The sequence below is a fragment of the Antennarius striatus genome, chromosome 19 (genome assembly GCF_040054535.1).
Source record: "Antennarius striatus isolate MH-2024 chromosome 19, ASM4005453v1, whole genome shotgun sequence".
NCBI classification, from domain to species: Eukaryota; Metazoa; Chordata; class Actinopteri; order Lophiiformes; family Antennariidae; genus Antennarius; species Antennarius striatus.
The window spans coordinates 14240069-14268013 of record NC_090794.1 but is presented as its reverse complement, the minus strand read 5'-3'; the positions used below and the strand labels follow the sequence as shown (position 1 = coordinate 14268013).

Genomic DNA, 27945 nt, shown 5'->3' with positions numbered 1-27945 from the left:
TGATGATGAAGGAGTCTGACCAATGGGCAAAGCCTTTTCCAGCACATCCCAAATATTCTCAATGGGGTTAAGGTCTGGACTCTGTGGTGGCCAATCCATGTATGAAATTGAGGTGTCATGCTCCCCGAACCACTCCTTCACAATTTCACCCCAATGAATCCTGGCATTGTCATCTTGGAATATGCCCGGTCAGGTCAGGTCTAGGTTCAGCAACAGTGAGTCTTCAAAGAATGAGGTCAGCTGATTATCTGAATATACTGAATGACCAGGTTATTCCATCAATGGATTTTTTTCTTCCCCAACGGCACAGGTATGTATTCCAAAATGACAATGCCAGGATCAACCAATTAATTGACACCACTGTTGTGGCATGAAGTATGTGCATGGTTGTTTCTGTGTGGACCTGTAAACATGTCCTTTTCTGGCAAAGAACATACCAGCAGTTGCTAACTCGTAGCCCTTTCAGTGCATAGTAGTGACACACCTAAGATAATTCAGTATCTGTGTTTAGGCTGTCGTCGGGTCGGTCACTTTGACACAGACATATTATGATATTTGCTAGACTGAATGATTTTTTTTTTTCTACTTTGCCCTAATGCCACTTTTGTTAACAAGTCACTGTTTGGGAAAGTCATTGTGTTATATGGAGTGAAAGAGTGATCCAACCTTTTAGGGTACAGTGTATCCTGAGAGTCCCGTTTTCCTGGCATAGTTCTTATTACTTCATCACAATAATGATAAGTACCATTATTGAAGGTATTCATTCCCTTTCATCAGCCAGTTTTGTCAGTCTGTCCCAATCCAGACAGGAAGAAACACAATGATCTGATGGAAGAATGGTAAGTTAGTAAAGCTACTAATGAAAGAGTATTAAGTCTGCTGTGGAATTATTCTCTCCTGCAAGTCTCAATGTGAGATTAATTGATTGTCTTTATTCTGAAGACCTTGCTTCTTCCAAAGTGAATGCACTGGTTGATTCTCACCATAACTACTGTACTTTAAATCACCCTCAACTAAATTCAGCTTTAGTCCAGTGAAGCTTGGGAAGAAGAAAAAGTCTTTTACACATTTTTAATTATGGAGTAGTTTTTATTCTTTATTCTTTAACAGAATAACTGTTTGGATCATTACTGTAATACAAACTATTTTGTGTAGGTTTGGTTTGAAAATCTTTTTTTTTCTTCTACATATATTGGTATTTTTAAGACTATCTTCCAGATCATATTTCTTTAATCTTGAATAGAAAAAGTTTAAATTAATATCGTATAAATATTTGTCTCCAGGCCAGAGTAGATCCATTAAGATTACATCACTTCTCATTTTCTTCTGTTACATAACACAATACACAATCGTGTTCACAGGATGAGTGGTAATATTGTTGGAAATAAAAGGCCTGTTATTTGTAAAATATTTTAATCTTACAGTAACTACGCTATCCCCACATACAACAAGTACGTTTTTTGTTAAGGAAAGTATGTTAATTGTATTTTGATAGACTTGAATACAAAATTCAATGCATTATCTGCATAAACAATGTCATTTACTGTACTTATGTAATATATTTATGCAATGTTTGTTGATTCATCTATGCATTGTGTCCTCCTGAATATACTAGTATTTGTATCATCCTTCTGGTATGGGGAAACAGTACAAAGCACTTCACTCACATTGGCCAGCTTGCACCACAGAAGTAGTTAGATATCTGTGTTTTTGTCTTCACTTGCACACGGACTTCTCATTCAGTTTCAAAATGTCATCTAACCTCAAGAGATTCTATTCTTCTGTCAGCAGATTATGTTTTGTGATGATTTACTGCTGTCTTAATGAAGCACGAATAAGAATATTCAGACATACAGTACATACTAGAGAACAACACAATGATTTATTATGTAATTCAATGATTGGGAAAAAAGATAAGAATAAACTGAAATCAAGTCACTGACAATGTTCTATGATGCTTTCTAGGTCAGGCTTTTCATTTTGAGGACTGAATAGGTTGCAATTACAGTTAATATGTGTGACACAAATATTCATGATCCACTTCCTTACTTCATTTAAGTTGTTCACTTGTTCCTATTAAATAGATGTAACTGAAAAGCTGAAAGGTCTGCTTGCTGGATGGCTTTTTCTATGGCCTACATTTGGATCAGATTATGTCAGAGTTGAGGTGAAAAACGCCAGTCCTTTAAAATAAACTGTTTGATTGTAAAAATTTGTGATTGTTTCTCAACAGGATTTGTTCGTTTCCTGGAGGGGTACTATATTGTGTTGATCACTAAGCTCAGAAAAGTAGCTGACATCGGTGGCCACTCCATCCACAAAATTGAAGACACTAGCATGATCTACATTCCTAATGATTCAGCCAGGGTTACACATCCTGATGAAGCAAGGTGCTGCTCTCTTTAGTAATCATACATTTGTTTTAATGTTGTGTGTTTACAACCGTGCATATATTCTCTCTTTCCTCTCTCACACACACACCATAATCTTCTTGAACATACTGACAGAAAGGAAAAACTGTTGCCTTTTAGGTATTAACAAACATGGTTCTCATGTCAGTTGAAGTACCACTTTGACATAAAAGTCACAACAACAATCTTACTTAGTCTGACTGGTAACATTTGCTTGACATTGAACAAAGACACAGTCCTGAACAGGATATCATCAGATAAACTCAAAGGCGGCAGCAGCAAGTGGTACGAGATTCTGGAATATAAAAGTTTAAATTTGACCTTGACCTATTTTTCTCGAGGTCAAGGTCATCATCTCATTTTCATCCCCTTTGCCGCCTGAGTAATGTGCTTTTTTTTCATCTTTCTGCAACTGTTGCGAAGATATTTGGTGGACATATGAATAGGATCTTAGATAGTGAGAAGATGCCTGAGGAATGGAGGAGAAGTGTGCTGGTGCCCATTTTTAAGAACAAGGGAGATGTGCAGAGTTGTGGCAACTACAGAGGAATAAAGCTGATGAGCCATACAATGAAGTTATGGGAGAGAGTAGTGGAAGCTAGATTAAGGGCAGAAGTGAACATTTGTGAGCAGCAGTATGGTTTCATGCCAAAAAAGAGTACTACAGATGCAGTATTTGCTTTGAGGATGTTGATAGAGAAGTACAGAGAAGGCCAGAGGGAGCTGCATTGTGTTTTTGTAGATCTGGAGAAAGCTTATGACAGGGTGCCCAGAGAGGAACTGTGGTATTGTATGAGGAAGTCTGGAGTGGCAGAGAAGTATGTTAGAACGGTGCAGGACATGTATGAGGACTGTAAGACAGTGGTGAGGTGTGCTGTAGGTGTGACAGAGGAGTTCAAGGTGGAGGTGGGACTGCATCAGGGATCAGCTCTGAGCCCCTTCTTGTTCGCTTTGGTGATGGACAGGCTGACAGACGAGGTTAGACAGGAATCTCCATGGACTATGATGTTTGCAGATGACATTGTGATCTGTAGTGAGGGCAGGGAACAGGTGGAGGAGAAGCTAGAGAAGTGGAGGTTTGTCCTGGAAAGGAAAGGAATGAAGGTTAGCCGCAGTAAGACAGAGTACATGTGTGTGAATGAGAGGGACCCAAGTGGAATAGTGAGGTTAGAGGGAGAAGAGATCAAGAAGGTGGAGGATTTTAAGTACTTAGGCTCAACAGTCCAGAGCAATGGAGAGTGTGGAAAAGAGGTGAAGAAGCGTGTCCAGGCAGGATGGAACGGGTGGAGGAAAGTGTCAGGTGTGATGTGTGATAGAAGAGTTTCAGCTAAAATGAAGGGAAAGGTGTACAAAACTGTGGTGAGACCAGCGATGTTGTTTGGTCTAGAGACAGTGTCACTGAGGAAAAGACAGGAGACAGAGCTGGAGGTAGCAGAGATGAAGATGCTGAGGTTCTCTCTGGGAGTGACCAGGAAGGATAGGATCAGGAATGAGTACATCAGAGGGACAGCACATGTTAGAGGTCTTGGAGATAAAGTCAGAGAGGCCAGACTGAGATGGTTTGGACATGTCCAGAGGAGAGATAGTGAATATATTGGTAGAAGGATGCTGAGTTCTGAACTGCCAGGCAGGAGGCCTAGAGGAAGACCAAAGAGGAGGTTTATGGATGCAATGAGGGAAGACATGAAGGTAGTTGGTGTGAGAGAAGAGGATTCAAAGGACAGGGCTAGATGGAGGAAATTGATTCGCTGTGGCGACCCCTGAAGGGAAAAGCCGAAAGGAAAAGAAGAAGAAGAATGAACAAACGAACGGACGAACACACAAACACTGACAATTAATTTTATTAGTCTGGTTGAAATAAATATACAACAACAACTTGAAGTAATTTGTTTTTTTGTAACAACATATATACTGTATACACTTTAATAAATCGCTTAGCATTAGCTTGTTGATGTTACATCAATTGGATGTGGATGTGTGTTGTACTGATTCAGTATTTGTTCTCTTAGATATGTGCGTATATTTCAAAGTGTGGATCTATCCAGTAACTTTTATTTCAGGTAAGACAAATCCTCAGTCTGTATTCTCTCATATTTTGGTGAGCCTTCATTTTTTTAATCTTTACCTTTTATCTTACTTTGCAGCTACAGTTACGACCTGAGCCATTCGCTGCAGTACAACCTCACTCTGCTGCAGAGGCCTTATGAACTGTGGATACCCCCGGTGTCCTCTGCTGAGGAAGAGGTCCAAATGCAAAGCAAGCAGGACAGCTTTGACATCTTTGAAGATGAGGGTATGCCTACACAAGGTGAGAGCAAGTAAATCTGTAACCCATGTTTGTCAGTTTTTGCTGTTAACAAGCGATACCCACTTTTAGATGAGTTAAATCTATTTATGTTTCAGTCTCATGGTTATTAATAGTTGTGTAGAAAAAAAGGCTAATGACATTAATTGAAAATTTGATATATGTGAGGGTGTGATAAAATCTTGAAAAGACAAATTTACAGCTATTAAAATCTTCTGAAGCTATTAAAAAATCAACATGATTTTAGCCACATGATTTGTGTTGATTGTTTTTCTAGCTAAGCCGTTAAATATGATTACAATCTAGCTAATGACAGTACAGCTGCAACAAAAACAATAAATAAATGTAATTTTAATTATCCAGATTAGTATGACCTGGGTGTGATTTGGGGATTGGGGAATGATTCCGCCCTCTGGTTTTTACATCTCGCTGAATGAATTTTATCCTCGGGTTTGTGGAGGATAAGCCAAACTTTAATCCACTGAGGTATTCTACCATACTGACGTGAATGACGCGCAGATGAGCTTCCTGGTCATCAAAAGTCAGACCTGCCACCATATTTTTGATTATTCTGTTTTATGTCCATTAAAGGGGTCCTATTATGAAGATCACATTTTTTCAGGTCTCTACATATACTGTACATAGTGGTCCTCCCCAACCCGACCAACTCCTAGAATCTGGTAAACAAATGCTTCCTGCATCAATAGATACTTGGAGTTTTAGGAATTCATGCACCGGACCGAATCAAAACGATCGGATTTTGCTAGAGTGGTATTTGTGACGTCAAAAATCTGCTCTGTGATTGGACAGAGTGATTGACGATATTAACTGGTTGACATGCCCAAGGGCGTGGCAATCCCCGAGGGGGAGTTTGTTCAGGCTACGGTAGCGTTGTGTGGTAATATCCTAGCTCAGAGCTACTCACTGAAAGTTCCTCACAAACTGTTGAAGTCAGCTAGCATTTGGCTAACTAGTTTGCTCTGATTCAGTCATATGTGTCTGCTAAGGGCGTATCCTCATTGACACAGCGAACAAAGCAGTGTGTGTCCACACTGCTCAAAAACAAACAGCCTCAGCCATTATTTACAGCCGAACAGATATTCACTGTCACCAGTCAAGGGTTACGTTCAAATGACATAAACCCTGCATGTGAAATAATCCAGGCAGAAATCAAGAGGTGAAATTATTACTCATTCCCAGCCTTGTGAGAGACGAAAGCTGGATAGGATGATCAAAGGATTTAAATGCTTTTCCCATGTAAAGACCTGAACAATGAAATTAAAATTTCCTTTAATAGGTTCACGCATGCACGCACGCAAGCGCACACACACACACACACACACACACACACACACACACACACACACACACACACACACACACACAGACACAAACACACATTCCTGCTCCCTGTGTCGTAAAAAGTCAAAGGCAAAACCAGTACTCTGACTGAAATATAAGTGACTGACTCCATTGCACGATGTAAAACCCCTTCATTTTCCTCACTGTAGAGAAAATAGGGACAGCACCCAACAGCCAGTTCAATATACAGTACTCAAGTCTTACCTCTCCCATGTTTCATTTCGACTGCTTTAGTTTCACTCCCAGTGATCTCTCATTGTCCCTCACGATTGAAACAGCGTTAATTAAGCCCTGTCTGTAAACATCTGTTTTCGTCTCCACTGATTTTTGTCCCATTTGCAAAACACTGTGTGTTTTAAATTCTTCGCGATGTTTACTGGTGGTCTCAATAAGATCAGACCATGTAGTGTTTACATAATGAGAATGGAGTCACGTCCGGCTGAGAGAAAAAGCGGTCAGCACAGAGAAATCAACAGTTAACAAGACAGATAAACACGAGAAAAATAAGAGCGAAATAAGTAGTAATAAAGTGAATTCCTCTTCCCCTTTTGGCTTTTCGCTTGAGGGGTTGCCACAGCAAATCAGTTGCCTCCATCTATCCCTGTCTTCTGCATCCTCTTCTCTCACACCAACTACCTTCGTGTCCTCTTTCACTACATTTGTAAACCTCCTCTTTGGTCTTCCTCTAGGCCTCCTCCCTGGTAGTTCAAAACTCAACATCCTCCTACCAATATATACACTATCTCTCCTCTGGACATGTCCAAACCATCTCAGTTTCTCCTCTGGTATATAATATATAAAGTTGGAAAGCCTTTTTATTTCCTTTTTAAATGATGCCACATTTGTAAGGAACATACATTTGTGGAGTGAGCAGCAGAGATAATTATCAGAGTTGTACCCATAAAAAATGTGACAAAGCATCTCTGCCTAATCAAACAGTTTATTCTGCCATTGACTCCTGTTTGGTGGATTGGATGATGGAAATTTGAAGAAACAAGACGTATTGGTAATTTAATAGTTTATTCATTTAACAAACAAGAGCCTCAGAAATGTGTTGTAGAAGTCACAACCTGGCATCTTCTCATGCTGGTCACCAGCCTGGTCACACACTACTATGGGATGGCGTTTTCTTCAACCAGCATTTGTCACAATTCAGCCAAGTTGTTTGTGTTGGACGCTCTGGCACGGACAGCACATCCAAGCTGATCCCACAAGTGTTCAGTGGGGTCAAATTTCGAACTGCTGGCAGGTCATTCCATCCTCTCCACTCCCAAATTTTAAAGGAAGTCTTTGATAGACCTCGTTCTGCGGGGGCAAGCACCATCATCTTGGATAATAGAGTTTGTTAGTAGACTGTGGAGATCTGGAATTGCCACTGGTTGCGGCATTTCATCTCAAAACCGCCCTGCATTGAGACTATCTCCAATGATGACAGGCCTCTTTTTTCCAGTGTGGGAGATGCCACCCTACACTATCACACTGCCTCCACTGAAAGTCGCTACTCTGTCAGTGCTGCAATCAACATAGCATTCTCCACGTCTCCATGGCCCTACGATCCAACTCTAGATTCTGTCTACGACAGAATCTGGAGTCATCACTGAACATACTGTTCCTCCACATATTCAGGTTCTAGTGCTGGTGTTGTCAACACCCGCGCAGACGTGCCTGAAGGGCGGTCATGGCAGGCCTCCTGGTAGCCTTATGAGGCTGAAGATTGACTGTTGGCAGTCTGCTCTGGATTGTCTGGTCAGAGAAGATTTGTCATATTTTTCATGAATGCAACCCAGACACACATCTCTGCTGCTCACCCCACAAATGTTTCTTACAGTGTGGCACTGTTTAAAAGGGGAATAAACATGCTTTCCTGACGATATAAGATTTATTTTCATAAAGGGTTTTTTAAAACAAAGAAGCAATCTATCAAACACAAAATTCCTTATTTTATGTGTTGTCTTTAATATATTTGTTATTTTTCCCATTTGAATGAATATCCATAAAAGTACCACATTTACAACTGATGTAAAATCCACATAATTAAGTTACCTCTTCTGCTGTTCGCTGGGCTACATTGGAAATCCTTTGAAATAACAACTTGACCTGCCGTTGCTGATTTATTTATGACCTGTGTTGTAACATGATGTAACTTGGATCTCAGCTACAGCAAATTACAGCCAGTGTTTCAAAAAATGATTCTGTTCCACAGCTCGCGTCACTTCAGCTTTCTGCTTAATGCTTTCAAAGTGATAATTTGGTCTGGCGTAGAGGATTTATTGTATGTACCTCCTCTTCCACTACAGTGGTATATGGGATCCAGAACGAGCCGTACTACAAATACGTGTGGAACGGGAAGCTGCTGGAACGGATCAAGGACATTGTGCATCGAGACTGGCTCATGTATATAATCTATGGCTTTTGTGGACAGTCCAGTATCCTTTTTCTAATCAGTTTTAGTGCCTTACAGGTTGCCTTTTGTTCTAAATTGTACGTGCTGCTTTAATACTTTGCTGCTTTAGGTTTTAAATAAACCACAGAAATGCATTGTCTAGTTGTGTGCTGGGTTAAATCAGGGTCTTTAAATGATCCGACCAATCATCCGCTGATAGCAGACACACCTGCATCTGTGTGTTCTTCTTTTGTCTCCCTCCTCCTCATTCCTCAGAGCAGCGTGTGTGGCCTTTTTGCTGCACGTGGATCGCACTGTGAGTGTGATTCACCACCAATGCTGCAGTGGCAAATGGTGTTGGTTTTTAGAGATTTAGCAAAACAAATATTGTCACAATTAAGCACTGGTTATCAGCTATGGTAACACTGACGCTTACATAATCTGTTCATCTGTTATCAACTCAGAAAAACTGTGTGCATATTTAAGTAGATAAATGAACTTTTAACTATACAAAATAAGAATGATGTCAAATCATGGATTTCCTTTTTTTGTTGTTGTCATGTTACATAGCAGGGATTTGAACGACACCCAAAAAGAAAAATGTGCGTGATTTTCTGGATAATGTGAGGTGAATTACGACTGTGTGGATTGCTGCTGAACACTTTTAGGCTTGACTACAGCTGACTAAACAGTCTGATTTATTATCATAAAAGTCTGCCTTAGGCCCAGGTTTCAGATATTATTTATTTTCTGTCATCTGATTTGCATACTTCACATTCAGAAGTAAAGTAAATTATGCAGCCGTTTTGCATTTCAATCAAAATTAGCTGCTCTTAGTTCATTCAATAACCCATTTTAAATGAATTGGTACATTAACGCCAGGGCTTTGTGTTGCAGCAGTCTGATGTCTAATATCAACACTGTTGCCGTGACAGTGACAATGTGTGGATGCTTTGAGCTTAGAACATTTCAGAGAACTGTTTGGCCTTGGTATTATTTATTCGGACAACAGTAGAGAGATGAGTGCAGTTAGGCTCAGCAGAGAGTGTAAAGGAAGAAATTTACCTTACATAAGCATGCAACAAAGAAATTACTTTAAATTAAAAGAAAAGCTTTGTGTAAATGATGAATATCATCACCATCATCATCCCAGTATTCAATGATGTTTAAAAAAAGATGATCTGGTTATTGGTCAGAGCAAGCGTTGTTTGTGTGGACAGAACTAGTGGTCTATAAAAAGAAACAATTTATTTATTATTAACATTAGCACCAAATTTTTCCAGACAGATTATTGTATTATGCTATCACTGACAAATTTCTAGTTCCATCCCTCCTTTACCGAATGATCACAGAACTTCTGATCTATGGTCGACCTGTGCACATCACCCTCATTGCCAGGCGTTCCAGCAAATTTGCTGGGACCCGCTTCCTTAAGAGAGGAGCCAACTGTGAGGTAAGGCAGTAGCTGTGGCAACAGGAAAGAAGGGACAGTGGAGATGAGGCTGAGAGCCAATGGGATTCTTGAGATGACTCAGTTTCATCCCAAGGGGTTCATCTGAAAGTCCTCCCACAACAGTTTTTGTTGGTGTTTAATAGAAAGACTGGAAGCTAACATAGGTTTTCTCTTAATATTTGTATTGCTGTCATCTCAGTTTAGAACTGACATCAGGGTCCTCCCATTGTTCTTAATTCCTTGCAACTAATGTGATTGTAACAAATGCCAAGGATGACTACTCCATGTAGCTGTATAATGAGCTGTTAATGAGGCAGCATGTATACTAGCAGGAGCCCCGACGCTCGTCAGGCTTATAGAAGCGCAGCCTTTAATGATGTTACAGAGGTGGCTATCATGCCACGTGATGTTAGATGCATCCCATGAAAGAGGCTGATGAGCTCAAAGTGCTATTTCATGTGGAAAGAGAAGGTTGTGAATAGTATCACGTGATCATCGCCCACAGATAGACATGATGTTTCTAAAAAAAGTGAACAAAAAACATGTAAATGGCTACATAAGCGAAGGGCTGGACATAACAAGTAGGAAACTCCAAATTAAAGCTTCTGAGTAGCTACTAAATGGACCTTGTCGCAGATTCCCTTCTAAACTTGCTTGAATTTTCTTTGTTTTCCTGTCGTCTCCAGGGAGACGTGGCTAATGAGGTTGAGACTGAGCAGATTGTCCATGATGCCTCGGTTATGTCTTTCATGGCAGGACGTTACTCCTCATATGTCCAGGTGCGAGGTTCAGTCCCACTCTACTGGTCCCAGGACATTTCCACAATGATGCCAAAACCCCCAATACGACGTAAGAATCCTTCTTAACACCACACATCTTTCCTAGCTTTTACAGGTGCAGCCTCTGTCCTCCTTAAGCAGAATACTGTCATGCATTTTGTGTTATATTGTATCATGGCTTTGATTTTCTATTACCCATTTTCACCTCAAGTTATACAACATCTGCTTATGAGACGATGAAGCTGTCTAAGGATGGATGGAACATCCTCCTCATGTTCGTTTTGTGCTGACACATAAAGCCAAATAAGAAATGAACAATGATGCTATATCCTACTTGAGTAGTTATGCATTGAACACCACAGCAGGTTTTCAGCTATATACGTTTGTAATGCTGAGTGTATTCTGTCTTGAAGCTTTCCACAACAAGAAATATCCTGGTAAAGAGAAATGAACAATGTCATTGGGAAAATTGCGTTGAAAAAAAGTCTTTGAGCCTTGCAGATTCTTCTCCCGAACTCGGACACATATTAAAAAAACGGGTGAAGGCAGGACACCCCCTCTTGGTTCCAATCTTTATACCCTTTCTCTTCGACACAAAACCTCAGTCAGAGGTAGATGGTCAGTTGCCTCAGATAACAGAGAATGCTGTGTGTAAACAAGACTTGGAGTTTTACGTACGCACAGCATTTCTTAAGTCAGAATTTTTATTCCTCCACTTTGTGCTTCATTCTGTCCTCTGGTGACCTTCACTTGTATATAAAAATGAGACTTATTGTGTCCATCTTTAAAGAAGTTTAACTTGGCTATCAATTTCCTTGATTCACTTGCTCTTTCAACTTTATTACCCCTTTCTGAATTCATTTTTTATTTTTTCATTTTCTGATACATATCTTGGCAGATGAAAATGATCCAGGTTGTGAAGTCTAACAGTGTTATGGCCAGCGTTCTGTTTCAAGTATCGGCACGTCACTATCGTCATAAAGATGATAATTGAACTTTTAAGGACCTTTTCACACAGTCTGAGAAAAATGCACTGTGGACGGTGTAACTCTTTCCTGTTAACCGTTTAAGGAACCCGCAAGGCAACGTGTCGGTTGTTTTCTTCCACTTGCCTATTGTTCTAATTGATCTCCAGGCAAAAAAGGAAATAATCACGTCTCCTGCCATGTCTGTTCTTACTGTTTAAAAAGAATACTTGACAGAATGTGTGATCTCTAAACTGTTTAAATGGGCCTTTTCTGCACTCCACTGCTAACAATGCCAATGGTTACACTTGCCAATGATTTTCCAGTCTGTTGCTACATTGTGTAGTCTGACATTGACATAAAACCAACCCATAACATGCATGTAATTATAATTGTGGTATTTGATTACTTTGTGAGCTGTATAGAAACACCTGTTAGAGATGAATGTGGGTGAGAGACATTGTGAGGAGACAACGTGTCACAGTGCCTTTGTGTGCAGTACAGACGACCATATCAGCCCATGCATCAGCAATTTCCTCATCCCTGCTTTGAATGTCAAAACTAATTGTTACACACGAGTACACAATGTGTCTATGACTTGCATGATCTTCTCGTGTTCTTCATCATCACTGTCATTATCAACCTTAATTTCCAAACGTACAGGAAGAATGTAAGAATTGATATAAACTGTATCTATGTCAAGGCAGGGGTACGTGTGCACTGGATGATGAAACGATAATGTGAGAACCTGAAAATGGCATGCTTGAATTGTGGATTTTGTGTTACTGGTGAGAGACTGTATAGGATAAACTGTGAGATGGTCTGACCTACTTCCTCTAATCTTTCTTCTGGCTGCTTCACTGTCGCAAATTCATGGCAGGCCACAGGTGTGGGACTCTACAGGAGTGGAAAATTGAGGCATTAAACTTAATTTAAAAATAAAGAATGAATGGAAGCATGACAATGGATGCGGATGCAATGGTGAACAATGAGCATGACCCGAGGCAGGGTCAATGCGTGGATCCATGAAAGAGGCTGACCCTATTTAAACAAGTTACCTAATCTAAATTGTTTGTTAGAACTTAATTTCAAAAAGACTCCCGAATAAAATACAATGACCTAAGATCCTGTATTGTTGTAAGTGCTCAATAACATGTTGCTTTTAATGCCCTAAATGTTAAGCAATGGCTTTGGCTTATCTTTCAGTGGACCAGGCTGACCCATATGCTCATGTAGCTGCTCTACATTTTGACCAAATGCTGCAACGGTTTGGTTCTCCCATCATCATCCTCAATCTAGTCAAGGTAACACATTCACACACTGCTGCTGCACACATAAGCTTTTATTGTAGTCATATTTTTATATTAATGATATACATGTACACACGTGTGGTTAATTTAGATTTAGAGACAAAGATGTACTTTTCCAGTGTGACTTTGGACCATTACAAATGGTGTGAACTGACGACTTGCAAGAAAAGATAATCATACTGATACAAAGAGCCTGATTCTGGTAGCTGAACGCTACATTCTGAACCATATGGTGGAATTGCAAACATGGAGCTGCACGGTGCATGCTGTGACACTCAACAGGTTGCTCATATCTGCCAGTATCATATTAGTGGCTGTAGGAGAGCTGAAAGTAATGGTAAAGAAGGAAAAAAAGAATCAAATGGATTCACTTTAGGTTGGGTGAAGACATTTCATCTCTCATCCAAGAAGCTTTTTCAGTTCTGTTTGAAATCATGGATGAGAGATGAAACATCTCTTGTCAACCTAAAACAAGTCCAGTTAATTTTTTCTTGTTCTTCTTTACTCAGTTATTGAACTTGATTTGCTCTCATTTCCTGCCTTTTGCTGTTTGTAACTTCGGATAAGATGAGACAAACATATAGGAAGGAATACATATTTTTTGAAAACTTGGTCTGCAGGAAACAGTGGGTTGTTTGAAAGAAAAAAAATACAGTTTTTCATGAAAAGAAAAATGAGCAAGAGTCAACAAAGAGATGGCGTAGAAATGGTCTTCTTCTTTATATGAGGATTATGTAAGATTCGGAAGGAAGTGTTAGTGGATTCTTCAACTGATTGTGGAATCACTTAAAGTTACATAATGACAAAAGGTGTGATTGTGTAATTTTAAATTTGGAGGTCATTTGTTGTGCTGACTTTCGCAATCACAGAGACATTCCTGGTGACGTTGAAATAATTTCATGAACAATCATCTCCATCTGCCATGTGTTCCAAAATGCAGGAAGCAGTAATCAAAGAGACATACAAAGACACTTGTTATTTTATGTTGTGTTGAATGTGTCATCACACTACCTTTGAATGATGAGAAACATCAGAGAAAATAAAAATCCCAGAAATGGTAACAAAGACGTTTAAAGCACATGAAACGGACTTGAAACCAATGGACCCTAAAATACACACAAAGAAAAGAAAAGTTGAATCAATATTGTTTTCCACATTCTCCCTGCGTGCCTAACTGGTTTACGTTTTCTCATTGGAGCTAGTGGTCTAGCAGTGATTGCTGTATGCTTTTTGGTCGCACACATGCATGGACACGCTTGGGCACACAGCCATGGAAACTGTAGCTCACGTTGTCACTCTCATGGGAAGAGACAAGGGACCAATCGCAGACCTCGGAGGTCTGCACAAGCTGCAGCCATGTGATACACATAGACTGTGGGGAGTAAGGGAGGGGACGCCCTGCTTTTAAACAGTATTCCACTGAAGGCAGACTTCTCTATTGACCATGAAATCATGACTTTCTTCATGATGGCAACCAGAGTCAGCTAGGTGTTGTCAGTCATCATTGATTGCTGTGTGTATCTTTTGTTGTAGCCAGCAGACTTAATTAGAGTCCATTTGTTTTGGTAGCTTGTGATAATATTTAGCCTCTCATTGCTGATATCTTTTTGTCCGTATGTAATTGTGGAGTTGTAATTTCCTCAGTAGGAAAAAAAATCAAAATGGCAGCAACTACCCCACATAACTGTTCTCTGCTCAGCCGCCTCCTGTCATGTGCATGTGAGGCTGATTTTAATCATGTCTTCCTTCTGGATCTCCAGCCTTCATAATGATCATCACTACGTCCATCATGTGCCACTATACACCCGTGGACAGCCCACATGCTTGTATGAGTACTGTATTTAATTTATTTCTAGTCTCTCATCTGTGTCTAGAAAACACGTTTTCCTGTGCCAGACTCCTTGACAAAGTGCTTGAATGGGAGAGGAAACAGTACCAGCATTTTAATGACCGTTTTGTTGCTTTTAGACGCCTACATGTATAAGATGTTAAATGATGCACATAAGCCATTATCACCAAGGGTCATCAGTTGGAAGGGTAGTGGAGTGAAAGAATTAACTTAATGGACAGTGTGAGTGAAGGTCACAGAGGCAGAAAGGGAGGGTGTTCACTACTTTCAACAAAAAATAGTGAGTTTAGGATTCTTAATGTCTATTCTTTCCGGTGATAGCCGTGGCTAGAGACTTTGTCTTCAAGTTGTCAGCCTGCCTGTCTGTCCGCCGCTCCCATGATTCCCTCAAGAGTTTCCCCAATTTTTGCACAAATGTCCTGACAAACAAACTGAATAGAAAATACATTTGTTTAGTATTTATATAATAGCTAGAATGTAACTCAGTGGAGAGCATAACTGAGGCTGAGAAATCCTACAATTCATACAAAGGTCCCCAAGAAATTTAAAAGGGCCTTCTTTTATAACTGTTTACAGAATGTGGACAAAATGCTTGCATAATGTTATTTTATGTTGGCCTACAGAACTTGTCACTGAAGACTAGCAAGATTAGAGAACAGCACTGCATTTTGAACTAAATAAAATGGTGGTTACCATTTTCAATAAGTGTTTTCAAGCTGTCACTTATTTACTGTTGACTTGATCATAAACTTTGCATATTTAAGTAAATAAGAAGTCCATAGTGCTACATGTCCTCTCATCTAACCACAGCATTGGTTCTGTCCTGTGACATTCAACTCTACTTAAACCAGCTCTTTTTTTTTTGCCTGAGGTCACCTAGAGAAGAAGGAAGAAAGCCCTTAATGCATCAGAGAGAAAATCTACCTGCTGGACCCTTTTACACAGCAGGGATTCTATTGTACATTTACTGTACATTCACACCCTGGCATTACAGCTCTTATTATACAGTACATGTGACATGTCTTGCGCTCTCTGCTACAGAAACGAGAAAAGAGGAAACACGAGAAGATTCTGAGTGAAGAGCTCTACCCAGCTGTGATCAACCTCAATCAGTTCCTTCCTCCAGAAAACTGCATAGACTACATCGCCTGGGACATGGCCCGCTACACCAAGAGGTTGACAGCACAATTATCAATGCAGAGCTAAAATTTACTTTAATAGTGTCATACTTTTGTCATGAAAATATCTTCTTCTTTTTTATTAAATTTAAAAACGTTTATTCACAAAAAAACAAATTACAAAATAATCACATTTTCGTGAAAATATCAAGCTCTCCAGGTGCTTTTAGAAACACTTAGCCACACCAGGAGCTCTTACAGTTTTGAAATGTTTGCCTGAAATGAACATGATGCAGCATTTACAATAAAACCGATTTGGTTTTCTAAATATTGTCCCATTATAAAACAATGGCAAATGTTGATTTCTGAATAAACATGTATATGTTAACAGTTTGCTTTTGGAAGAACAAGCAGGACAAAGTGCCAAAGTACATTTGAGGATAGGCTTCGTTATCCATGAGGAGAAATGTTTATGTTTATTCTTATTAAAGGAAATATTAGCAATGAAAATGATCAATCATCCTGTTTCTTTTTTCTCTCAGTAAGTTGTGCAACGTCCTGGACCGACTCAGTATGATAGCAGAGACCGTGGTTAAACGAACAGGTTTCTTCATCAATCGCTCCGACTTCTACTGTCATACCCTCAGACCGGATGACAGGTGAGCATTTCCTTCATCCGTACCGTTTCTCTTAAGAACAGAGGAAGCTGAAATGTTCTTTTGAAGCAGATTTCAGTCTTTCTTCAGTTTGGTAAGTGGTTTTGCATTTAATTTAAATATTAATATATACAAATAAAACTGAGTAGAGCTTGTCGTCATCTTTGGACACAGAGCTAGGTTGCATATCGAGAACACTAATTTGAAAACCAAGAATCATTTCAGTTAATTTTTCAATTTTCTTTTCATTTTTCCATTCATACATATCAATAATAGTATATGTATTGACACTGCTTGCTTTGAAAACATTCCAGATATGAATATTTAATAGAACTTATACCTGATTGCTGCTGTGTCCGAGAAAAGAGCCGTCTGGATTGCAGTCCATGTACTTAATCTCTTCCATATATTCATTGAGTTGCATAACCCCACTACTACACCATGGCCTGTATTTATTTCCCTTACTGTTCATTACCCAGTGCTGTCTAGTATTATTTGTAATGCATGTGTGCTGAAGACTAATGCTTTCATATGTGGACGCAGCCTAAGCTGCTACATGGATATAACTTAATTAATTCTGCACTCATATCCTTAACCTATATGAATCATTTTGGTAATAATGTGATGGTCAGAGTGATGTGTTAACGCTTTTTATTTGTTCTCATCATGTCTACACATTTATAAATGTGTTATGTAAAACTAATAAATGAGCTTTTAGCGAGGTCATTGAGAAAGGCTTTCATTCATTCATCTTCAGACTCACACCTACGGACAATTTGGTGTGACCAGTTCGCCTAAGCTGCGTGTTTTTGGTGGTGGTGGTGGTGGTGGTGGGGCAGACACAAACATACAGACACAAATATACAAACTCCATACAGAGTAGAATTGAACCTGGAAACTTCTTGCTGTGAGGCAACAGCCCTACCCACTGCGCCTCTGTGCCGCCCATAGCTTTAACAATCATTGTAACTGTCTGCAAGGCTCCCCATCTGAATTATTTAGAGGCATGTTTTCACTCTCTAATTGTCCCTTTATTACTATTAAAGTGATGAATGAAGTAGTAATTGTAGCAATATGAGCATATTGTGCATGTACTGTATATTACATGTTGAAATGTGAATCTTGATAATAATTTTGATATGATGTGCATTACTGACAGTGTGTGTTTCAAATGATCTATTAGAGGTAGCATTCTATTTTATGGTTAAAATTAGTAAATTACTTAATATATTCTTTTAGATGGGGAGATCTGGGTGGACACATCACCGCCAGTGGTCGAGTGCAGGTATGTCACAGAGTGAATAGGTTTGATGTAACTTTGATCCCATGATTCTGTTTTTAGAAGGCACTAAATTTTTTGTCAATTGCGGATTTGTGTATAGTTTTGTACACTGGAAAGGGGATCTGTTTGAATAATGTTAATCATTTCAGTTACAAAAATCATGGTACTACTGAAGCAGATTTTAGTTGTTTTTTGTTTGACACACTGAGCATTCATTGCTATAGCTACCAAACTGGGTCAATACAGTACATGTAACTGCATAATTAGAGGTTTTAAAAGTTGTCATGAAAAGGTTATTGTATAAACAGTTTTGTTCCTAGAGTTATGTAACATGTTTACTCTTATTTAATTGCTACCAATTACATTTAGTGTAATTTTGTTGTTAATGTCACACTAATTGCCTTTTGCAGTAAACTATCCTACAGATGAATGAGTTTGTTAGTGAGTTTGTTTGTTGTTTCAGACCGGTGTCTTGCGGACCAACTGTGTGGACTGTCTGGATAGGACCAACACTGCCCAGTTCATGGTGGGAAAGTGTGCGCTGGCCTATCAGCTATATGCACTAGGAATGATTGATAAGCCTAAACTCCAGTTTGATACTGACTGTGTGAGGTAAAGCATCTTATTTATCACAAATTGTATATCTGTGTGTTTTTTCTTGTCTGTGTCGTTTGTCCCCCAACAACCCAACTGTCTATTAAAGCAACAACTGAAAAGGGCAGGACCATTTTTTGATGAACTTGCTCATGTGTGTTTGCATATTACCGGTGTGTGGCCCAGGCTGTTTGAGGAGCTCTATGAGGACCATGGAGACACATTGTCGCTCCAGTATGGAGGCTCCCAGTTGGTCCACAGAGTCAAGACCTACCGCAAGATCGCTCCATGGACACAACATTCCAAAGACATCATGCAGACACTGTCACGCTACTACAGCAATGCTTTCTCAGGTGTGTTGTACAGAGATGCCATCTACTTTTTTTATTTACTGTACCCAAAATCCAAATAAAAGTCTGACTTTGTCAGAACGCCCTATCCTCGAACATTTTTAGGTTAAGCTTTGCACAAAGTGATGTGTGTACTGTGTTACATATTACATTCAGGCAATACATGTACAAATATACACACACAAAGTACCTGATATTTACTGTATTTTACTCTTTAGTGTATGTCAGAACTCATCTCAGTATCAGAGTTCTTCAGAAACGTGGACAAATTGCAATGCAATCAGCGCAAGTATACTGAACAAAATTATAAGCAAAGCATTTTTTTAATGAGATGAACTCAAAGACCTAAAACATTCTACATAGACAAAATAACCATTCAAATACTGTTCACAAATCTGTCTAAATCTGTGACAGTGAGCCCTTCTCTTTTGCCAAGATAATCCATTCCGCCTCACAGGCATCTGTGAAGATGCAGATCAGACAGATTGATTCCCACACAGGTGTGCCTTAGACTGGCCACAGTAAAAGGCCACTCTGAAATGTGCAGTTTTATTTCATTGGTGGGGTCTGGGGACTCAGAACACCAGTCAGTAAGGATGTTGATTATGGCCAATGGAATGTCGGTCTACTCCACTTCAATGGCTGTGTGAAGTTGCTGGATATTGGCAGGAACTGGAACACGCGGGAACTGGAACATCGATCCAAAGCATCCCAAACATAGTCAGTGGGTGACTTGGCCATTGAGTATGCTGGCCGTGAAAGAACTGAGATGTTGTCAGCTTCCAAGAATTGTGTACAGATCCTTGCAACATGGGCTGTGCATTATCATGCTGCAACATGAAGTGATGTTTTTGGATGTACGGCACAACAATGGGCCTCAGCATCTCGTCACCTGTGTTTTTCGTCCATAATGGGCCAGTCAATTCACAACATTGACATCAGAAAACCGCTCACCCACGTGACACCACACAAACTATCTACCATCTGCCCTGAAAAGTGTAAGCCGGGATTCATCCGTGAAAAAAACACTTCTCCAATGAATGTCGGTTATGACGACGAACTGGACTCCGATGAGGACGACGAGCATTCAGAAGAGCTTCCCTGAGACAGTTTCTGACAGTTTTGTGCAGATTATCTTTGGTTATCAAACCAACTGTTTCGGCAGCTGTTTGAGTGGCTGGTCTCAGATGATCTCAGAGGTGAACTTGCTGGATGTACAGGTCCTGGGCTGGTGTGGTTACAAGTGGTCTGTGGTTGTGAGGCTGGTTGGATGCATAGCAATATTCTTTGAAACGCCTTTGGAGATGGCTCATGGTGGAGAAATGAACATTCAATTCATGTGCAACAGCTGTGGTGGACATTCCTGCTGTCAGCATGCCAATTGCACGCTTCCTCAAAACGTGCGGCATCTGTACATTTCTGAGTGGTCTTTTATAGTGACCAGTCTAAGGCAGACATGTGCAGTAATCATGCCGTCTGATCAGCATCTTGATGTGCCAAATCTGTGAGGTGGGATGGATTATCTCGACAAAAGAGAAGAGCTCACCATCACATATTTATACAGATTTGTGAACAATGTTTGAGAGAAATGGTTAAATGGTTATTTTGTGTATCTAGAAAATGTTTTACATTTAAAAATAGGAGCAAAAATGAAAAGTGTTACATTAATATTTTTGTTCAGTGTACATGCTCAATACACTTTCTCCTTCTTTCTGCTCAGAAGAAGGGGGGTGTCATCAGTGTACTCTTATCTGGCAAACTATTCATTCTGGCTTCATCATACTATGAACATACTTTACATTGACCTTAGTTAGTGATTGTTGTTTTTGGTATTTCATATAAAATATAAGGTGAGTTTGGCCATATCAAACCTACAGAAAACATTCTATCTTCAGCAAATTTGACGACAGTTGGTCCTGGTGAACAATGTTCTCAAAGCAGCTTATATGATTTTTATCTGTTGTTTTCTTTTTGTCCATCTTTTCCAATTTGCAACTAGGATCATATTATTAGTTTTTGTATTTGATATATTGAATTTGCTATATTGCATATTATCACCTATACAATATTTTAAATTAATTGTATTGTGTGACTGCATGGTGCAAACAAAATAACACTTTAGTGACCATTCAGTGGATCTTGTCGTCTTCCTTTGCCTTCTCATAATGTCATTTAATTCCCTGTGATCACTGGACTGATACAGTCCACGTTCACTTAGTATACCTTGAAATACGAATTCAGTGATAGAACAACCTCCTTTCATCTTGTCCCGTCGCCACAATGTGTCATCCTTTTTCCATTATAGATGGAGGCTCATATTTGTTTGGCAAAGTTTTTTACGTCGGATGCCTTTCCTGCCACAACCCTCTACATTTATCCGGGCGTGGGACTGGCCTACAGGGCTGCAGATTCCAGGAATTGAACCTGGTGCAGCATAAATGAGAAGCATGCGTCTCCACACACCAAGCTAATAAACCTGATTAAGTTTTTGCAGCTGAAAAACATTCGGGGATTAATGACAGCAGACTGAGCCCAAACCCAAATTGCTCTATAAATAAATTGTCTCCGCTACAGAAGCCCAATAAATCTATGCATTGAAACTCTCATTGATTGACGTTATCGGTCTGTTTTGACATTGTGACAGAATTATCAGCTTCTCCCAAAGCATTCCACCATATCTCAGGTCATCATCTTTGTTGTTGAGCTGTTGTACAGCTGGTTTGGTTGACACATGAGATATAACCTTTATGAAGCTGTTCCATATTTTTACTTATTCAGTGCAATTTATTCCAATGAATGTCACCTCATGGTGAAAGAACAATTTAATCGCACAAGAACACGACAAACAGTAGCAAAAGCCGGAAAAATAACTAAAATGATTGACTGATGAGTCTTGAATATTAATTGGCTGTCAATGGATTTATTTACACAAGATTGGACATAAGTATGCACACAGTATACTATCTAGATTCTCATTAAAATGTGAAAAATGATGAAATCTGGAAAAAGTATTTTCTCACTTTTCTCAAAAATGTATTGTTACGAACACGACTTTTTCCTCCAGACGCTGACAGACAGGATGCCATCAACCTGTTTCTCCAAGTCTACCAACCGTCAGAGTCCAAGCCACACCTTTGGGAGCTGCCGACAGACTTCTACCTGCATCAGAGGAACACCATGTGCCTCCCACAGAACAGACGCAGGTAGGCACTCATACTACTACCTGTACACATAACTACTAAATAAACATGCAACACATGACAGAATCTAAATCCAAATATTGATAAACATTTATACTTGTATAAAAATTCACTTGGACACTTTAGTACAAAAACTGTGTTCCTACACTACATGATGAGATGTGGAAACATTCACAAACACAGAGCTACGAGTCACAATCCTTTAAATTAAAAGGATCTGTCCTTCAGATCAGCAACGTGACTCATTCATGCTTTTTTCTTATGAGAAGAGCTCTGACAGTTTCCCAATTATATAATAGAACAGCCGGGAACACCTCGAGGTTGTAGAGTCTTATAGGTATAACTCAGTTGTGAGTGGAAGCTGTAAAACTCCATGGTTGGTGAAGCAGGTAGATTTTTGTGTAATTGTGAGCACAAGCTGAAGGATTATTTTACAGATATAGATACGAGATATAATTTTGTTGTAGCAGGTTTGCAAGGTGACCCCAAGAGCTCAGTGCATCCTGGGAAACTGTGCAGATCAGCTGATAGATCACGAGCCTCATGTGAGGAGGTTAAGCCTTCAAATTGTCACCAAGGGTTTGATTTCAGCTATGGTTGATGAAAAGATCAAAGCATGTGAACATATGAGTGGTGTCAGTTTTTCAAAATATGATAGTGAAAAAGGGAGTAACATATAAGTAGTGGCCACGCCCATATGTTCCTGGGACATGAAACTGCTTGCTGGTCAGTCAGAGATGTTGGAAGAGTGTGTTAAATGCTCACCATTTGGTCATTAATTTCACATCTACCAATGTTAAATCATTAATGTTTTATAGGTTATATAAATTATACAACATGAATTCGCTATGTTGCATTATATCATCTGACCAAGTTGATGTCACAACTACAACCAGTTGTCTGCCAGATGCGACCAGTGCACTATTACGCAGCTGTTATTCCTTACAAGTACAATGACTGTTGAACTTGGTAGCCACACTCTCAAATTCATTTAGTAACAGAAAAACTAAATCACAATCAGTCCTTTTATTCAAAATGATTGTATTGAAAAAAGGTTGTGGTGTCCAGGCATTTTACAGTATGTGGTCCAAGCAATTCAATCTTTGGATCCTGGTTAACTTCCTGTTGGCAAAGCCGGCAGAATACTCACTTATCAGTGGAAGGTTCTAACATATGGGTTCTGTCTGTCTACAGCTACACACTGTGGTGGTCAGAGGGAATCCTGTCTTACCTTCCTGTGGCCTACGATGAAGGTATCGCTTCAGTGTTGGTATCTATGTAACATACTGTATATTGTATATATTATATACATGCTACAGATAAATGTTATGATGTTTTATGAAAATAGTAATTTACTGTATATTAACATTCTAAAATTAAAAAAAAAATTCAAGGTCCATTACGTAAAAGATATTGCGCTGATTGGATAAAAATGGAAATGTCGGTTTTATGTGGAGGAAGGCACAGAACATACCAGATGTAGGCTGTAAAGCCGATACTTGTTAGAAGGGCAAATTCATTGTTTTGTTTTGTTTTTGTCGTTTGTGTGTGTTTGGATCCCATTTCTGCCCTCCTGTGTGTGGGTGCAGTACCCTGTGAGGACACAATGAAGAGGGTTAAAGTAAAGAGAGTGAACCGCTTTGATGAGAGTATTGACATATACACTGAATTCTTCAAACCGTATGAGCTCACGTCCTTTGATGACACATTCTGCACTGCCATGACCAATTCTGCAAGGTGAATACACAAACATGCAACCAAGTAAAACACCTATTATAGTTTTGGTGCTTGAATGTTGGTAAACTGTTTGTTGATGTGTGCATATTGATACCTGTTATATATAGAATTGTACAGTATATGACAAGTGTTGCAGAATGTCTTATGGGTTCACGTCTCATTTTTATTCATAAAAGGGAATTCATGCCCAAGACATTAGGAGTGGATCCAAGTCCATTTACAGTTCGCAAACCAGAAGAAACAGGAAAATCAGTTCTGAGGTGAGTGAGTTTTACTCACTGCGTGGTGAATTTATGATGACAATAAAGGTGGTGTATCTATGTTATCTTTGTCTATATGAACATGTCTGACAGGGGGATGATCTATCCACATCTATAAAAACACAGGACAAATTCATTGAATTTTGGGTTTACTGAATGGCTCCTTTGGGAATCCATCACAGCAGATTGGTAGCTCTGCTACTGGTTCTCAGCAGACACAGATTACAATGAGTATGGAGCTTGTTCACATAAGTGATTTATGTCATTGTGGCCTAGGGCCACAAAGCTTTGGTATCGAGGCATAATTTTGTTGTGACACTTTTATATGTTGGCCCCAGCAGTGCATGCTGGGTCACTGTGTATCTGTGCTAGTGGAGCATGTCCTCCCTTCATGGAGACTGGGTCTAAAAGTAGTATAGGCTCTCTGCTTTCCACATTCTGTCCTCCAGGTTCTCTATGTTCTCTATGCTTGGGGTTTTATTTTATTCTACTATTTTTCTGCAAAAGTTTATGGTCTAAACTTTTGCAGAAAATACATCTGTATTTTCCAGCAGCCAGGGTATCTTTAGCTTTTGAAACAAATTTTGTAGTTAATTTAGTAATTCATTTTTTATGCATTAAATTACATGTCACTGTGCCCTCATACACACAGCTTCATTTGACACAGTGTTCTCAGGTAACCAAAAGCATGGCTCGAGCTTTTCCCCTGTTTTTGTTTTGATTGTGCGTGTGTGCGTGCGTGCGTGTGGTGTGTGTGCGCGTTATATTGCATGTATTTGTACTCATGTATTCTTCGAAAACAGAACGATGCAGAGCTTTTTCTCCATTCTTCATATTTTTCTCCTCACAGCATAACCACTACTTCGCCACACCTGATGTCTTAAACAGTGTGCAGACAGCTTCCTGTGTGTTCTTTTTGTGTTTTTTCTTTTTATGGAACGCTGTTAGCTTCCACAAAGTACCCTTTCTGGCGTCAACACAGGAATAGTTGTTTATATGAAAACAAACAAAGTAATAAAAGAACATCGATACTTGGCCCTTGTGGAAATTTTCCACCAGGTGTGACAAAATAAGTGACCACATGATTGAGTAGTCGGTCATTATTAATCACACCTCAATGTTTGATCGTAGCTCAACTGAACATGAACATAAAATACAGACCAAATGTATGGGTGTAGATCTAATTGAGCTAGATTTAGATATTAGCATACAGCTGCAGTATAGGTTCTGAGTGGAAAAAATTGCTTTAATTGCTCAAATCAATGCACATTAATACACAAAACCCATGTTGTAAACATGCCAAAATTTACACAGTGTTTATTGAACATTATGCCCTCAAACCTGAAAGCCACTACTAAATCTCAGACTTGAAATAGTCATTCTGAGGAGAGAATGCTGCGATGTGTCTCTGAACAAAAAATATAATTGTGCCACCATGTTGGCAGTTGTAGCATGAAGAATGTACAAGAAATAGATTCTGGCAAAGTTGGGATCTTCTTCCTAAGTCCAAAAGATTAATTGTCAAGAATAATAACCAGCAATAATTACCAGCCTTAAGTTTGTTATTTGGGCATATCTTTTTATTTGGGCACGTTCCTTTTTCCCTGAACATTTTCAAGATACCCCTGGACCTCTTGAAAATTGTTCCAAAGGGGCGTTTTGTTTTAGGCTTGGGCCCTGTTTACGACTGCATGTAGATGTAAAAACCAGATAGAGCTAGAATCAAACAAGGGGAGTACATAAGAGACGTCATCTCACAGGTGGTTATGCTGAAGTTACATCTGGCTGATGAATTCCTTCCCAAATTATTGAATGAGAACCACTAAAAAACGGCAGGAATCTCTGTTGATTGATTTTTGGTTGATTCACCGATTTTTATTTGCTGTAGTATTACCTGGCCATGTTCCTCAGGTCTCGTGAGTGGTGATTGATCTCAAGGTTTAGCTATAATGGACTTAATGAAACTTTTAACACAAACCAAACCTGGCAGAAATGCCAGATTTTTGTCAGAAGCAATTGTTTCAAGGGTGGTGCCCCATTTTCATTGTAAAGTTTCAGAATAACGGTAAATTGTCGTAAATTGTTAATGATTTATTTCTTAATCACTATAAATCAATCTTTTGCTAGCAACCAAATTTACCAGATGAGAATTAGTGCTCTGTAGAATTTCCAACATTTAAAAATTGTCATGCTATTTATTACTATTTAAAATAAGCATTAGTCCTATTTTTATAACCAGTTTGCCTATAATAGACCCAATGTGGCTGTGCATGAATGTGGTTGTTTGTGTCCTTGTGGATCTTGGCAGCAACAAGAGCAACAAGGAGGAGACTCTGCTCCAGAGGAAGACTGCAGCCAGTGCACCTCCTCCCCCTAGTGAGGAGGCCATTAGCAGTACTTCAGAGGATGATTCAGAGGAGGACCGTGATGATGATGGGCCCGTGTCCCAGCGCTCTACCCCCATCAAACTGCTAACAGAGTCTGGGGAGAGCTCTCGTACGCAGGAGGTATGAAAACACAAAGCATTTTCTGACAAGTCTGGTGACGCATTGACATGATAATTATATTTAATATATTAAAAAAAACTTGGAGGAGTAATTGGGAGCACAAGTAAACAAAGTCTAAATTTGTATCTCTATGGAGCTACATTGTTTGATACAGAGGAAATAAAGCTGTCTATTAAATGAGATCCTCTTATGAGTCAAGGATATGTAATCTCTCCTCAGGCCTCTAGCGAAATGTCATTGCAATTTAGGCCGTGTTGAAGCTACTTGCCTGTATTTTTGGCCTCAAAAACATTTTGCTCTTCAATTTGGATATATCATCTTAATTGTATTTTTCTGTCTAAATGTCCCAGAAGTCCTCCAGACAAAATGAGTTCTGGTTTTTGTTTGTGTCAGATGGAGGAACCTCTTACTCATAAGCTGTATTTTCAGTCTTGCTCGAGATCCCATGCTCCTCTGCACTCTCATATCATTTTTGTACGTTTTGGTAGGAAAAAGGAGTTACTCTTGATCAGGTGGTAATTGAAATGACCCCTTGCGTGTCATTCAGTACAACACCTGGCACTTAGCACTTATAATACAACTTCCAAGGTATCGCTGGATGACTTTGGTTTGTAATCGACATTGCAGTGGTTTCAGCTGAATTTTTGTGATATCTTTTTTAATAGTCATCATAAATTTATTATAAATGGGTATTTGATGTAGTCATGAATTAATTTTGTTGTTAAAACCATCTTTCTTTTTGTATCAATAACCTTCATCAAAAGAGCTGTCTTTGGTCATTCTGGTCATACAACATTCAAGGTCCCATTTTATACTCTTTAATCAATTTCACACTGCTGCCAGATGTGCAGCTACACTGTATTCAAAATGTATTTCACCAAACTGATCCGAGGTCCTGAATTTTAGCTGTTTGAAAGTCGCTCAAATGGACTCTGCTGAGAACAGGCTGTTACGGGCATCTGCTATTAAATGTAGCACACACATATAAAATGCTCTTCGTCTGTGTGTAGGCATGTGTAGCCTTCCTATGTGTGCGTGTTCAGTATACTCATAGGCAACTGTAAATAAGATAAAAACGTGTAGCCCAGGTGCAGTTGCTGGGTCCCATAGGGTTGGGGGTGGTCCTTCTATGACGGTCAGGGTCGGAGCAAAGCTACTTTTGTATAGATTCTCACTGTTGAAGCAAGGTGAAGTGAAGTGGTTCGCACACACAATCAAACTTGCGGGAGACGTAGCTGGCACGTTGCTATTAAAAATGGAACATAACCATGGTCACTTCTGTTCTTCTTTGGGTAATAGAATAGAAGTAGTTATGTTGATTTGTACAACCAACTACTGCGTAACTTGTGCGACTGGCTCTGAGCAACAACATTATAACAGTTCTGGACACACCTAACTTCACCTTATCCAGGGAGAGGCAGTGA

At 39.4% G+C, this 27945-nt stretch overlaps 1 protein-coding gene across 1 annotated transcript in view; it reads left to right on the top strand.

The window, feature by feature from the left end:
- Window positions 1-27945, top strand: part of fig4a (FIG4 phosphoinositide 5-phosphatase a) — a 50064-nt gene that overhangs the window by 6274 nt on the left and 15845 nt on the right. The window contains exons 5-21 of the mRNA XM_068343193.1: window positions 2234-2390; window positions 4421-4471; window positions 4556-4719; window positions 8376-8504; window positions 9814-9914; window positions 10601-10763; window positions 12865-12962; window positions 15859-15992; window positions 16478-16594; window positions 17831-17876; window positions 18337-18485; window positions 18654-18820; window positions 21882-22020; window positions 23212-23270; window positions 23607-23754; window positions 23931-24014; window positions 26323-26521. Of these exons, the coding sequence (XP_068199294.1) occupies window positions 2234-2390; window positions 4421-4471; window positions 4556-4719; window positions 8376-8504; window positions 9814-9914; window positions 10601-10763; window positions 12865-12962; window positions 15859-15992; window positions 16478-16594; window positions 17831-17876; window positions 18337-18485; window positions 18654-18820; window positions 21882-22020; window positions 23212-23270; window positions 23607-23754; window positions 23931-24014; window positions 26323-26521 (2105 nt within the window). The remainder of the gene's footprint in view (window positions 1-2233; window positions 2391-4420; window positions 4472-4555; window positions 4720-8375; window positions 8505-9813; window positions 9915-10600; window positions 10764-12864; window positions 12963-15858; window positions 15993-16477; window positions 16595-17830; window positions 17877-18336; window positions 18486-18653; window positions 18821-21881; window positions 22021-23211; window positions 23271-23606; window positions 23755-23930; window positions 24015-26322; window positions 26522-27945) is intronic.